Source organism: Pogona vitticeps, chromosome 6, assembly GCF_051106095.1.
Source record: "Pogona vitticeps strain Pit_001003342236 chromosome 6, PviZW2.1, whole genome shotgun sequence".
NCBI lineage: Eukaryota > Metazoa > Chordata > Lepidosauria > Squamata > Agamidae > Pogona > Pogona vitticeps.
The window spans coordinates 109,245,068-109,261,276 of record NC_135788.1 but is presented as its reverse complement, the minus strand read 5'-3'; the positions used below and the strand labels follow the sequence as shown (position 1 = coordinate 109,261,276).

General features: G+C 38.2%; 1 protein-coding gene across 1 annotated transcript in view; it reads right to left on the bottom strand.

Moving 5' to 3' along the window:
• SYNGR4 (synaptogyrin 4) overlaps window positions 1–16,209 on the bottom strand; it is a 23,371-nt gene extending 7,162 nt beyond the window's left edge. Inside the window, exons 1-4 of the mRNA XM_020798843.3 lie at window positions 16,092–16,209; window positions 13,258–13,402; window positions 11,727–11,964; window positions 2,478–2,614 (exon numbers count right to left, since the gene is read on the bottom strand). Coding sequence (XP_020654502.1) covers window positions 2,478–2,614; window positions 11,727–11,964; window positions 13,258–13,353 — 471 coding nt within the window. The 5' untranslated portion in view covers window positions 13,354–13,402; window positions 16,092–16,209. The remainder of the gene's footprint in view (window positions 1–2,477; window positions 2,615–11,726; window positions 11,965–13,257; window positions 13,403–16,091) is intronic.

The window sequence follows — 16,209 nt, the reverse complement described above, 5'->3', positions numbered from 1 at the left end:
TTTTGACAAAGTGCCCCATGATATCCTGATTAGCAAACTAAGCGTAGGCTGGATAAATCAAGTGTCAGGTGGATACACAATTGGCTACAGAATGGTATTCAGAGGGTGATGATTAATGGGTCCTTCTCTGACTGGGAGGAGGTAATTAGTGGGGTACCCCAAGGCTCAGTCTAGGGCCCAGTGCTCTTCAATATTTTATTAATGACTTGGATGAGGGAGTGCAGGAAATGTTTGTCAGATTTGCAGATTATACCAAATCGAGTGGAATAGCTAATACCCTAGAACAGTGGTCCCCAACCTTTTCTGAACCGCGGACTGGGGGGCAGGGTCCATGGGTGGGTGAGGGGTCTCCCATGTGCGTGTGCGCGGGTGGGTGGGCGGGCGGGCGGGGCAAACTTACATGCATGTGGAGGGGCCCTGAATGTGTGTCTGCTCGCATGGAGGGGGCGGGTGGGAGATAGAGAGGTTCGTCGTCGTTTAGTCGTGTCCAACTCTTCGTGACCACATGGACCAGAGCACGCCAGGCCCTTCTGTTTCACTACCTCCCGGAGTTGGGTTAAATTCATCTTGGTTGCTTCGATGAGACTGTCCAACCATCTCACTGTCGTCCCCTTCTCCTCTTGTCTTCACACTTTCCCAGCATCAAGGTCTTTTCCAAGGAGTCTTCTCATGAGATGGTCAAAGTACTGGAGCCTCGGCTTCAGGATCTATCCTTCCAGTGAGCACTCAGGTTTGATTTCCTTTAGAATTGATAGGTTTGTTCTCCTTGCAGTCCAGGGGACTCTCAAGAGCCTCCTCCAGCACCACAATTCAAAGGCATCAATTCTTCGGCGGTCAGCTTTCTTTATGGTCCAGCTCTCACTTCCATATATCACTACAGCTTTGACTATTTGGACTTTTGTTGGCAAGGTGATGTCTCTGCTTTTTAAGATGCTGTCAAGGTTTGTCATAGCTTTCCTCCCAAGAAGCAGGCGTCTTTTAATTTCATGGATGCTGTCTCCATCTGCAATTATCATGGAGCCCAAGAAAATAAAATCTGTCACTGCCTCCATATCTTCCCCTTCTATTTGCCAGGAGGTGATGGGACCAGTGGCCATGATCTTAGTTTTTTTGATGTTGAGTTTCAGATCGTTTTTTGCACACTCCTCTTTCACCCTCATTTCGAGGTTCTTTAATTCCTCCTCATTTTCTGCCATCAAAGTGGTATCATCTGCATATTGGAGGTTGTTGATATTTCTTCCAGCAATTTTAATTCCAGCTTGGGATTCCTCCAGTCCAGCCTTTCGCATGATGCATTCTGCATATAAGTTAAATAAGCTGGGGGACAATATACAGCCTTTCAAATATTTGAAAGGTTTATTTATTTATTTATTATTGGATTTTTATCCCGCCCTTCTAGACAGACATCTACTCAGGGCGGCTCACAGTATATTGTGCATAAACAAGTTAAAAACAATTAAAATCTACAATAATACTATAATCAAGATGGGAATAAACAGCAAAATCAAGAAAAGTAAAAGTCAAGTAATAGCAGAAGGGAAGGCTTGCCTAAAGAGCCAAGCTTTTAATTGGCTCTTGAAAACACCCAGCGAAGTTGCCAGGCGAATCTCTGGTTGCAAGCTGTTCCAGAGTCGAGGGGCCACTGCTGAGAAGGCCCAGTTTCTTGTTCTTTCTTTCTGGGCCTCTCTTGGTGTCAGGCCCCTCAGCTGTCTTTCCTGGCTATGGTGAGTGACTCGAGTAGATCTAGGTGGGAGAAGGCATTCTGCCAAGTATCGAGGTCCTAAACTGTTTAGGGCTTTGTATGTCATCATTAACACTTTGAAGTCAACGCGGAAACGAATGGGCAGCCAATGCAGAGCAGCCAGAATGGGAGAGATATGTTGGAATTTTCTCGTTCTAGTAATCTAGCTGCCGCATTCTGCACCATTTGAAGCTTCCGCATCAGTCTCAAAGGTAGCCCCACGTAGAGTGCATTACTGTGGTCTAATCTCGCGATTATGAGTGCATGGACCAGAGTGGTGAGGGCCCCACCATCAAGATAGGGACACAGCTGGTCAATCCGCTATAGGTGGTAATTGGCGGAGCGGACCACTGACACCACCTGGGTTGTCATACAGAGGAGGGGCAAGATCTGTTCTCGATCATCCCAGAGTGCAGGACACACAACAATGGGCTCAAGTTAAAGGAAGCCAGATTTCAGTTGAATATCAGGAAAAACTTCCTAACTTTTAGAGCAGTATGACAGTGGAAGCAGTTACCTTGGGAGTTGGCTAATGCTCCAACAATGGAAACATTCAACAAAAACCTAGATAATCACCTGGCAGATATGCTTTGACTGCATTCCTGCATTGAGCAGGGGGTTGGACTTTATGGCCTCATAGGCCCCTTCCAACTTCACTTTTCTATGATTCTATGATTTAATAATAATGTACTGTTTCCTATTCTGAAGTAAAAAGGAGAGTACTTGGTTGACTCACCCAGCATGGAACAGAAAGAAGGGCAAAGGCAATGCTAGCCCGGGCAGCACTTGTTCCCAGCAGGTAGGAGTGAGCTGACTTGTTCCATTCATTGGCTAGGAAACAGAACCCAACAAACCATAGGCATGTCCAGATGACTAAGGAGAAAATAAGAGGTTAGAATGTGATATAGCTGAGGACTCAAAGCTTCAAGCCACAGTTTTGCAGTACATTTTGTTCTATCTGGGAAAGATAATACAAATTTCTGTTTATACCTCTGGTCATAAATTACACTGGCCAGTACACTGCAGAAACTGCTTTAGTGATCTCTCAAGGTGCTAGTCACTCAGGATCAAACATATAACTGACACCTTCCCTCTCACACACATGATAGTATAGCCTAACACTGGAAATTATAATGTACTATTTTATTATAATATATATTTCATCTATATACCATTTTTCTTCCCATGCAGGGATTCAAGACAGCTGAAAGGGGGGGAGAAACATATTCTATATTAAAATGCAATTAAACGCGATAATAAAATCTTAAGTAAAGATTTTAGATTTTAGATTTAGAACTACAACATTTCAGAAGGAGAAAAAATACAGCACCTCTATTAAAAGTTCATTTCCCTGCTCTACAATCAGTTGCCAAAAGCATGAAAGAGAAAGGTCTTTTTCAGTGGAAGGACAACAAGGAGACAAGGTGCCCCTAGTCTTCCATGGGAAAGAGTACCACAGCCTGGAAACAGCCAGCAAAATGGCTCTCCTTTGTCTCCTCATTAGATGTGCCTGTGAGGTCATTTGGATCAATACAAGGCACTCTCCTGAAGATCTTAAAACCTGGGGAAGCTCCTATAGGGAGAAGCAGGTCATAATCAGCAGTTTGAATAGAACTCAAAATGGAACAGTAACCAGTGCAGCAGTTTTAACATGGCTATTACAACCTCCCTGTGCTGTACTGAGTCTCTCCCAGTCTGGTCACAGCACTTTGATCGATTCTAGGTGATGTTTCTGAACAATTGTTAAAAGCAGCCCTATGAGGAGCATTTATAATAATCCAAGTGGGATGTAACAAATGTCTGTGTGCAGATCAGACATCCCAAGGAATGGGCACAGCTGGTGCATTACCTTTAACTGTACAAATGCACTTCTGGCAACTGACAATACCTGGGCACCCAAGCTCAAGGCTTGGAATTTTCAAGTGAAGTTCCCCATCAAGCACACATTGAATCCCTGTTGCTTGATCTGCCTTTTGATTCACCAGGTGCACTTCCGTGTTGTCTGGATTAAACTTCAATTTATTGCCCCATATCCAGTCCCTTAATGACATCAAATATGTTTTAAACCCAAAACAGCTTTCCTGGAGTTAGATGGAAAGAGAGATAGAATTGGGTGTCATTGGCAAGAAATGTAGACACAAACAATTCTCTTAGAAAATCTGAGCCGTAGTGAGTAACTGATAAGATGGCTGTAACTGAAGCAGCAGCAGCATTATACGTCTTCCCAGAACAGAGCTAACAAAGCAAATTTAATAAAAGCTCTTGCATTCATGTATAAACTGATTGCCTTCAGGGATCAGAAGGGCAATCATTCCGTGAAACAAACTACATTGCACAATTGGCAGGTGTATTAAAAAAAACTTTTGCCTTTTTAGCTGATGAACAATAAGAGGGAGAGGAAAGCTGCCAACCTGCATGCGACTGCTCTGTGGTCCAATAAGCTAAATATTCTGTTTCCAGTGTGACTCATGCCAGATTTGTTAGGAGGCAAGAACCCGATGATAAGAAGGTATAGAATAATCTGTCCATACTAATCTTTAATTGTCAGAGATTTTGCTCTAAACCAGATAAATTTTAGTGTATCATTCTTCCTAACAAAACTGGCAACCTTATCTGTTCTAATGGTGAGAAAACCTGCTCAACATTTGACCTCTGTTTCTCCAGGGATTTTATGTTTGCATAGTGAAGCAAACCTCATTTTGCTATGCTTTAACTATTCTACCTTTCTGTTTCAATGTATTCATTTTTTTTCCTCATTTCTGAGATAAATAAACTGTGCTGGAAGATCTTCTCTGACATAAAAGGAAATAAAGAACATTAATTTATTGGATAGCAAAATAATGGAATCATCAGCCTGCTTCACAAACACAGAGTTACAGGAATGGATGTGCTCCTGGATAAACGTAGAGATGGCTAACAGAGATGTCAAGGTCAAAGGTCACCCTCCAACAATTATCTCAGAGCTCTATAAAAAAAACCTTTCTGGTCTGACTCTATGGTGGTCCATCACAATTATCATTTAAACCCCCCAGGTTTAATTCCAGCATGAACCTGATAACCTCTCCAATCATACCAATTCCTCTATCAGAGAAAAAGTTGCTTAATGCTCCGTTTCTCTTCAGACAACAAGAATAAACCATTATTTACTCATGGTAAATCCTTCTTATATACAGTTTATTATTTTCAAGGGAGAAAATTATTCAAGCAATACTTGTTTGCCTGTTTCCATAAGCTTTCTTCATCTTGCTTCTGTGCACCAGAATCCAAGAAATCTTTCAGAATCTTGAAAACATTTAACTTTTTGAGAAGTCACAAGCATGTCACACTAAAAAAATCATTCCAACAGCTAAGAGAAAAAGGTGTATGAACAAATGCTTAAGCACATACGAAGATTAAACTTAAGTTGCTAAAAAGGTACAAAAAAAGAGAGTATATCTCTTAAATACATTATTAAAAAGTAAAAAGCATCAAAGCTTTGAGCAATCTTTAGCATTTAACATACCTAGATACACATGAAAATTTTTCTAAATGCTCACTCAGCCAACTCCCTGGTTAAAATTATGGTGTGAAGTACATGTTCTCTGTATGTTGTGTCTGCTGGTATGGCAAACTACTGCCTTATGAAATACGTCTTCTGAAATTTCTATGGGAATTTACATTGCTTTTGCTAACCCAGCAAACCACTGGGAGCATGGATTGCTTTGGGAACAAACTGCCAGGAGACCAACTTGCTGGTGAAAGAATTTGGTGAAGTATCAGTTTGCTACTTGAATTTTAGAACTCTAGGAGTTTAATGTGATACCATTTTTCCTCCATTGTTTTTACTGTCTTATCGTTTGTTTATATGTCCACCCTCAAGTGTTATTTTGCTAAGAGATACTCTACACAGCAATGTTATTGTACATCAACCTTGCTTCCCCTGTGATGTCTTCGGATGGAGAGCTAGCTAATCATTTGCAGTGAGTTTTACTACACAGTTATTCACATCTCATTTTAAGTACAATTTATATTCTTAGAGCTATATTTTTTACAATCCTTTTAATTATTTTAGCAGTCTATACATACAACATTTCAAGGCTTACCCAGAATAGGTATATAAAACTGGAGCCATTGTATTGGTTTGGATAGTTTGTTTATTCAAAGCAGGAAGCCACAAAGCCTACTGGGTGATCAGGGGTAATTCTTAAGCTTCTAGTATTGCCTAGCTCTGTTGTTGTGAGGATAATGAGGAAAAAGACTATGATCTCATTTTGGAAACATGAGCTTCCTGTAAATAAGTTGGGATACAGATATTTAACTGCTGTGATTTGTGCAGATACTGAACTGATATACCAAAAGAAGGCATGTGTTTCTTCTTACTCAAAATAAATTACTCTATAGATTACTACAGGATGGAACAGGGTAGGAAGGCAATTACGGTAACTTTATAGCTTAACTTGGTAAAAGGTGGGAGGAATTCTTGATAGTGCAAATAGAAGACAATACTCCAAAAAGATGTCTCAGTAGTACTTAATTTTGCCAAGCTGGAAGTGCGTACTGATGTTAGCAAATGTCAGAGCCTGAAGAATGCTTCCCAGACACATATGCAATGGCACTCACTGCCCCGCTTGTAATATTTCTTTGCTGTGATCATACTTGTCAAATGAAGCCTGAAAGCAACAAGTAAGACAGCATTTGGAAATGACAGCCTTTTGTGTGGAACTGGTATTTCCTCATTGTTTCCTTGTCTGTCCCCATGTGTTGTCTCTTGTCTTTTGTGAACCCTCCAGCTCAACAACCCTCTCAAGAGGTGAGTCTACAGGCAAAGGAACAATAAAACAATACAATACCCAGTCAGTACAAAAACAGGCAGCCATGAACAATATAAGCTCTTCAGATCTATTAGAGGCAAGACATCTTTAGGGAAAACTTAAAGCAGCAGCATTACTAAATTCCCAGTGATGTTGTCCAATGAAAGTCTGATTTTTTTTCCCCTTAAGAGAAGGGTATTCTGCCCTGTTGTTACTTTTTGTGGGGGAGGAGTACCATAATTATTATTTAGCAATTGATGGGAACATAAATAATCAGAATATTGACTAATCTAGTTCAGAATTATGTACAATGACTACCAGTATATTTTTAAGATTTCAGTCAGATTTCAGTTAGAAGAAAAATGTAAGGTATTGATTTGCTATACTTGGGATAGAACTTTTTTCTCCATTGTTTTTATTGTCTTTTCCTACCTTAATGGTTGAAGATAGTGAAATATCTACACTCCTCATAGTGTTATATGTAGTGCACATTAAGTTTCCCATGGAAAGGACACAAATAATGGCCAAAATCAAGGTTGTACCTATTATAGCTGTGCAGTGGCTGAGGCAGAATTGCAATTATCAAAATACTTCCACTGGTGCACTGTGCAACCAGTTGTGCTAGGGTCAAACAACCAACTGTACAACTGCATATTTACACTGGTGTAGCTTAAAGTTATGCCAACACAAACAGGCTACTGGTCATTCTCCAGAATAGAAGCATTCACTGTTGTTTATGTGACTTTTGTACAAGGGGAAACTCCAGCAAAGAGGTGAAAGTATAAGGAAATCATATTTCTGAAGGATGGTGATGTTCAATGCCACCAATATACTGAGGGCATCCGATTCGATCTTTCCTTTCAAGCTAAATCTGAGGAAACTGTCTGAGTTAGTAATGGACAGGACAAAGGCAAGCAATCCTGTGCTTAATCCAGACAAGATAGTGGTGCTCATAGTCAGTCAGAAGGCAAATCAGAGAAAAGTGACTCAATTATAAACGCAGATTTGCAGCTTAGGTGTGTTCCTTGGAGTCATCCCTGAGCCTAGATGCTCAGGTCTTGGTCACAGTCAGAACTGCACACAGTTAAACTTGGTGTGCCAACTGTTCCTGTTCCTTGAAATGTCTGATTTGGCTACAGTGACATGTCTTAGTTACCTCCTTCTGGAAGCAGCCTATGTGAGGCTGCCTCTTCAACAAGTCTAAAACAGTGCAACCAGACTGTCAACAGCAATTACAGTATAGGGAACATAAAGTTGCCTTCCTTCAGCAACTTTACTGACTACTAGTCCATTTGAGTTATAATTTAAAATGTTGGTTATGAAATATAAAACCTATAGAACTTGGGTTATTTATCCTCCCATACAAATCTGCTTGGGCTTTAAGTGGGAGAGGCCCTTGCCAAGGTTACACCACCTTCAGTAGTCCATCTGGTAGAGACTTGAGAGAGGACCTTCTTGGTGGCCACACCCAGACTCTGGAACATCTTAGAGAGCTCTCTTCCTGACAGCAGAGGAAGACTTTTTACAGTAGTTTAAGAAGGCCTTTGGCAATTAACAGCCTGAAATTATATCAGTGGAATATGCTGATTCTAATTGTTTCAAATTAAATTATCATTACTATTTTTAATTTATTTAAAGTTTTAATTTTAACTGTATTTTAATCATATAATTGAATTAATTCTATTTTAATGTTTGTCATTTTTATTGTATTTTAATCTGCTGTTGCTTTAAATTGCTCTATAAACTACCTTGGTTCTCAATTCTGGGAAAAAGCATAACAATGAAATAATCAATAAATTAAAAGAAAGATTGCAACTTCAGCTGTAAGGCCAAGTGGTCCAAAGTTGGACAAGAAAAAAAGAAAGGAGAGATTGTGTACAAGGTCAGCACTAGTATCCTGTTCTAAACTAAATGAACCCTGGAGGCATCTCTCCAACCTACTTCAAGACAGAAAGCTAGAACATCTGCTAATGGAAAATATAGATACACTTATTCACTAAATATAACATGCTTTCATAGTTAGTACTACATTTCTTTCTCTTTTTAAATTCAGTTGTGGAAGTAATTCAGATATTATATGTGGAACAGGATTATGAAATTACTGATTATTGGAATAATCACCTTCAAAATAAGAAGGCTGAAGGCTAGGTAACTACTGTACTTGGTATTCTTTCATCATGAATTACTGCACTACTTACAGAAAAAGCCGCAGCTCATATTTTACAGTAAGCATTGATGACTGAGAGCTAAGTGACTATTTGTACATCTTCATTAATAAATTACTTGCACTTCTTACACAAAAAGGTACAGCTCATCTTGCAAATAAGCAGTGAAGTCTGGGACCTCTAACAATTTAGGCTGCAAGGCAACTAAATACTACATGCTCTAGCTGAGTTTAAATTTTGATCTTCTTCCTAATGTTGGATGGGAAAAAGAAATAAGCCGACCATCTGAATTAGAGATATTCCTAATGGACTTCAATTATATCTTTATGCTCTGCAGATATCAAGTGTATGCCACTCTTTTTTCCTTTGGAAAAAATAATAGCAGTATTAAATCTTGGTTCCTGTGAGCTTGGGTGTTATCTTGGAGGATTTATGAAATATCATTCTTTTCTAGTGAGTCTTATTTTAAGATATGCCTAAAGTATGGTAGCCTCATACTTCTATCAAAGTAAAGGGCAGCCATGTGGTTAAAAAAAACAAATGCAAAAATAAGCAATACCTTTAAGCCTATTTTTGCATTTGTATTTTATTTTGTTTTGTCCACGTGGCTACCCTTTACTTCAATGAAACTATGAGGATACCAAGAAATAGCCGCTGTCTCTCGCCCCCCTGTACCAACAAAAAGACACATGAACATTCAACATCAGCAGAGCAGGACTGCAACCACTAGGTAATATCAATTTGGCTTTAATCTGACCCCAATTGGCTAAACCTAGTGAGTTTACTAAATTATCACTCCAATTCCCAGATGGAGGACTCAGGCTCTATGTGCCAAACACACACACACACACCACTGGCCAAACAAGAACATATCTGTTTCAAACAAAGGCCAAATGGAGAACTGTGTTTGGAGAATGGGGTTGTTGCACTCATTCCATAGCTGCCTAAGCGATAACCATAAAACAGCAACCAGATTCCTGGCTCCCAGGCAAAACACACCTTGCCAAGGACTCCTGGACTTAATATCTAAGAGTAACTTTCCTGGCAAAATACATCCTGCCATGTACTTTTGGACTTCACACTGGTACAAACCTGGTGAAGTGGTGTTTTAATGCACAAAAGCTTGTTCCTCATACTTCTAGTGAGAGTTCAAGGTTGACTTGATCTAGAACCCACTTACTGTATTTGTCCTTCTGGCATTTGTAATGTTCTCTTACAACACCGTCAAATTAGTCATTTCTTCCTGTCAGCTTTTTTCATTGTCCAGCTTTCACATCCATACACAATAATCAGGAATAACACAGTATAGATTATCTTGGCATTGGTTTCCAGCAATACACCCTTACACTTACAGATCTTTCCTAGTTCCTTCATAGCTCCCCTTCCAAGACTGAGCAGCAGTGTATTACTGAACAAAGTTATAAAAAACCTTTTACAACTTCACTTTCTTCATTGCTGAATTCTCCAGTGATATTTGCTTCTGTTTTTGTGTTCCACTGACCTCTGGTTATCAACCAATCTTCCTCCAGGTAACTTGCCTAAAAACTTTCAATTTCTTCTTCAGCATCAGCAGTGGGACTATAGATCGAAATAATATTAACAGGCTTTCCATGCAACCTGATTGATATTATTGAGTCATACTTCACATTATAAACCCTAGCTGCTTTTGCTACATTTTACTAGTAGAGTCATACCATTTCTTCTGAGCTTGATATTTTCATAGTAAAACACATTTTAATTCTCTGATTAAAATTTTCACATTACAGTTCACTTTAGTATTTCAATTTTATAATGTTTAAATGTCCATTTCTTGTATTATGACATCAAGCTTACCTTACTACTACTTCATATATTAGATGTTCCAATTATACATGTTGTGCAGCATTGGACATTCTACCTCTGGGTATATCAGCACTCAGACTTCCTTTTGACTTTAATCCAGTTTCTCCATTCATATCACTGGTATTCCTACTCATTCTTGGGTTTAAATAGCTAACTGATTGCCTTCCAGCCTGGGAGTCTCACCATCCAGCACCTTCTTTCTTTGTTTTCGTCTATCTCATCATAGGGTTTTTGAGGTATAAAATATTCAGAAGTGGTTTACTATTGCTTTCTCTGCACCTATCACAACTGGAACTATCAATTCTCTTCCACTGATGTGATATTTATGTTCTACTCTAGTATTTCAGCTTTGACCATCCCACTGCTGCTGACCCTTCTAAGAGTCCACCAGCCTCACAACAAAGTCTAGCCTTGTAATGGCACTGCTTTGAAATTCCTTGATACTCCCAAACCACCTCACCTTGTTAAAAGCAAAGCAAAGTGTGCTGCTTATATACCGCTCCATAGTGCTTCAAGCACTCGCTGGGCGGTTTACAAGCTAATTATGCAGACTACATATTCCCCCCCCCCCCAAGCGGGCTGGGTACTCATTTTACTGACCTCAGAAGGATAGAAGGTTGAATCAGCCTTGAGCCAGCTACCTGGGATTGAACCCCGGGTTGTGAGCACAATTGTTATAGCTTTAAATATAATATTTTGCTCTAAACTTCTTACTGGATGTGTAAGAAAAACACACACAAAGGAAATTACTATTTAAGTCTATCTCTTAAATAGGCAGATTCTGCATGCTACAAAGTGTAACTTATAAATCTATCTATTCCCACTCCACCATAGGGTCCTGTACAAAAGTATTTCAGATTTCATGGACATATATGACCTACAAAACAAATACAATCTCTATTCAAGGTAAGGTAGGGTAGGAACCTTCTTCATCCCATTATCACCACTGTACCTTGTCCATTTGCTTAAAAGATAAAGATGGAGGATGTCCAGACTGAGAGATAAAATTGCATTATCAGTAAATAACAAGTGTAATAAAAAATTGCAAAAAGGAAAAAAAATTTAGTTTAAGAAATAACACAAAAATACATAATCAACAATAATTATATATGGCTAGAACTACGTGCTATATAATAACATGTACAGAAATTCTACTCCATGACTTTGATGGTAAGGAAGGCTACTCACTGGAGAAAGTGACATCCAGTACAAGGATAGCATATTTGAACTTGTGACTAGTAATAGCAGTATCGTAGAAATCCAAGCCCAAAAAGAGGAGGCATTGAAGGAAGGAAAGCACACCCACTGTGATGCCATAGCAGCAGGCCGCTCCATTATCATTCAGAACACAATGTAGCTTGGAAGATGTTACGAGGTTTTGATACCCTTCAGTCACCAAGGATGCAAAGATAGTGAGAGAGAAAACCTGGTACAAGAGAAAGTGAGAAATAAGGTAACATCAATGGTGCCATAATACCATATGTGTCACATATAAGACTTTTTTTTAATTTATTTTATTTACAAAAATATATTTTTTTTGCAATTTCTCCAAAGGTCCAATTTTCTAGTGTCTGTGCAGAGATGAAGAGCAGCATGTTTGGCTGTCCATCTTTCCCTCCCACTGTTTACATATCACAAGTGGATTAATATTCTGCTCCTAAAGCAAAAGTCCCTATGTTGTTACAGGTTAAGAAAGGGCTCTAGGTTGACTGTGTATGTGACTGAAGGCAGTGGTGGGCACGGGCAGGTCTTGGATCCCTCCTGCTCATATAGCATATACAGATGGGAATGTTTAAATAAATCAGATGAACAAAATGGAAGTGTGTGATTTAAACCGGGTGTCTCTGTATAAATCATTTTGCCTGTTTATGTTGCACTTCAATTAGATCACCAAATAGCAGTTTTGGGAACTGGTCACCACACATACCTTCCTCTCCTTATACACACTCCCCCAAATATGTATTTGACCTGTAGGTTGTGAAAAAATTTTAGCTGTAAAAGACTGCACAAAGCCCATAGCCTACCCACTTGTAATCTAACTATATCCCATGCTAAAGCCTCAGTTTCTCTGCAGATTCAGGCAGGTATTTTTCTGACATCTTAAGAAAGATCCTGATTCCAGATGAAGCTATTGCTCATACAAGTAATTTTTTGCAGGCGGTACCATATTTCTTTGATTAAATGCATATTGCACTGCTCAATACCTAATGTAAATAATACAAAATTCACTTTGACAAGTAGCACAGAAAAGATGCACAATATTTTATACAGCCATCTTTGTAAGATGGATATATAAAAAGGGAATTTTGATTACACAAATTGAAACTAATATGGGGACACAATTATAATCAGATAAACATAGTTCAGATAATGATGGTCATATTATAAATGAGAGGATAAAGAACATAAAATAAAAATTCCAGTTAAGTCTGCTCATTCTGGCAAAATAGCTCCAAAAGAACTATAGTACTGTACTGCTTATAAAGCTCTGTGCAGTTACGGAGTAACAGTTACTTTGTAAATGTCCCAGACAGTATCTACTGCTGTTCTTATAATACTGTATTTTGCAATGGAAAATCTTCTTTGGAACATAATTTTCATGTAAAATTTAAAAAGTGATAGTAGAATAATTGCCCCTCTTAACCAAGTCACTTCCATATGTGCTCCTGAACTTAGAAGTCAGTGGGGCCAGTGCTTAATTTTGTTGTTTTTTCCTCACCGCTGCTAGTATTCTGGCAATGATCTCAGGTCTTATAAGAAAGTGCACTATGTCATGGTCTGAGTAGTCTTTTAAGACTGAAATCAGTTTCCTCATCCTGCAGTTGTCTTTTTGTTACTTGCACAAAGCTGGATCTTGAAAGGCACTGAAAAGGGAAATTGAGAATAATTAAATAGATAGAAAAGAGCAGTGTAAATCCTACCAAAATCCTATCTGCCAACACCTGAAGATTCAAGTACCATGTTTTCCTAAAAATAAGACAGGATCTTATACAGTATTACTTTTTGCTCCAAAATGCATTAGGGCTTATTTTCAGGGTTTTTTTTTCCATGTACAACAATCTACATTTATTCAGTCATGTCATCTTCTTCTGGTTGCTGCACAATGGTGGAGGGCAGGGTTTCACTTAACTGGGGCTTATTTTTGGCGTAGGGCTTATATTACGAGCATCGTGAAAAATCATACTAGGGCTTATTTTCAGGTTAGGTTTCATTTTCGGGGAAACAGGGTAGTAGATAAAAGTTTGTTTCTCAGATCTACAATATGCTTCAACCCTGGTACATGATCACTATCTTCCAGTCTACAGAAGGAAACATAATGAAAATGAATCTAATAAATTTGTGCAATTACAATATTAATTGTATATTAATAGATTTTTTAAATTTTTATTTTGCTTAATGGTAAATTATAATCTTAACTGACTTGCAGCTGTGCTCCTATGAAGTACACATTGTTTTTGCAGTTCATTTCATGCAAAGCTTAAGAATATTTGCTTATTTGTTTGGAAATAAATGTTATTAAACTCAGTGTGACTTTACTTCTGCTTAAACATGCCTGGGATTGTCCATTTAGGCCAGAATTCTATTACTGATGGCCAGCAGCATAAATCTACTGATAGCAATCTCAGCAGTGAATTGTCACCATTTATGAAGTCAGTGTAGGCTTTAGGTGTTGTACACCAGTTACATGTCTTGGCATGTGACAACAAACACCTACACTAATGGTATTAGTGTAGCAGCAATTTGTCACTGAAATGTATGGCTGTGGCCTACTTCTTCAGTAGGATTCCAGATACTAAATTTGTTTGGAAAACCATAATTAAGTAATAAATAGAAAGTTTTTGAGATCCTTTTGACCAGGATGAAATTTAATTTCCAGGAAATAGTTTTGTTGTTGTTGTTTCCAATTTGCTATAATATTATGATGGTCAGAGAATTTGATTTGAATTTATTTAAAAGGAGAAAACAATGCAATTTTTCTAGAGTTAGAAATTTATTTGATTGTGTAAAAAAGGACAAGCAGCATTCAGTCGCCATCCACTTGAGATAAGGATGGCACTACTTAATTACTTGAACTGGAATTATGAAAAATAGAAAGGGACCAAAATTCAATACTAGTTCTACTTACCGTAGACCAACTGAAGTGAACTGAATTTGTGACTAGGTTCATTTCAATTGGACTCTTATTGGATTCTGGACAATAATAAACTAATGTAAGTATTCTTTATTTTAATGGATCTATTAGCATTGGATTTAGCTCTATTATTTCAGGATATTATTTAGACCATGTACATTACCAGTTATAACAGGCTGAAATATGCTTCAGAGTCATGACCTGCAAATATTCATACATGCTTTGTCTTGGGCTTAAATAGCATCTCCAGAAATTTATAACAGAATCACAGTAAAGAAATGTGGAGGTTTGATTCTTGGGGAGATATAGTAAATAGGGACAGAATGTACTATCTAGCACCTTCACACTATCAGGAAACTATAGTATCCAAACTAATATTGATTTTAAAACATTTGCCATGTTTTGTATGCCTTCCCTATTTCCTGTCAAAATGTGATTATTTCTCAACAAATTAATCTTAAGAATCTCTTTGACTATTATATCCAGACAAACCCAACAAAAATATGGCATCTTAAAATACTGTTATCTTGTAGTGTGAGCTTTCATGGATAAACTATTTTGTTAGACTAAGCTCACACTGGAATACAGTAATTTTTAAGGTGCCACATATTTTTTATTTTGTTTTGGTTTCATCTGGATATAGTTGCAGGGATTTAAAAGGCTACTTATTTGAAAACTACTTCACTAACTACTAATTTCTTTATAAAATGATTTATGTGCACAAAATCTTAGAATTTTTGTTTAGTTAATACTGATTAAATCAAATGAAATATTGTACAATTATATTGCCTGACTTCTTTACAAAGATTATTCCTTTGTCCTCATCAAACTTCACCAAGATGTTTTCTGTGAATTTATTCTTTTATATAATCCTCGTTACAGGTTTAGAAATTCACCCGTTAACTGTACATTTTTGGTGCAACTCGGTAGAGGATAAGGAATAAAATGAGCTGTATTTTGACTCCTACAGAAAAATGTGAATCTAAAATTATGCCCCCGAGTGTTTATTTTCCAGATTAAATGAACCCGTGTTCAGTGTCTGCTGTGTTAGCTGTCATTGCTTGACCAGTTTAATTTCGGGCCTTTATAGTGAAGACTAGATGGGAGGAGGGAGGGTAAACACGAAGCCCTGACCTCCTTTCAGGAGCGGGAAAATAGATAGCTGTAGTAAAAAAATCCAGTAAGCTGCTCCTTCACTAAGGTAAGGCGTTGGCTGAGGAATACTGTACTGAGGAAAGTATCTGTTGCATACACGATCTCCTTGCTGGAAAAATTCTGTTAACCACAAAGCCCAGCTACGTATTTTCGATTTAACAGCCTAAGGAAAATAGTGAAGGGGTTTCACGGGATTTGGGAAACACAGGTCTGATTAATTCTTTTCCCCCTGTTTCTTATCGTTTCGCCAAAACAAAAACACACACCTTCTTTCTCAACCCCTCCCTGTTTTTTTGGAGACTCAAGTTACGATTTTCCCGCCTTTTCACTCCCTTTCTAACTGCAGTGCGCGCTTCCCCAACATCCGAACAGAGAGAAAAAGAA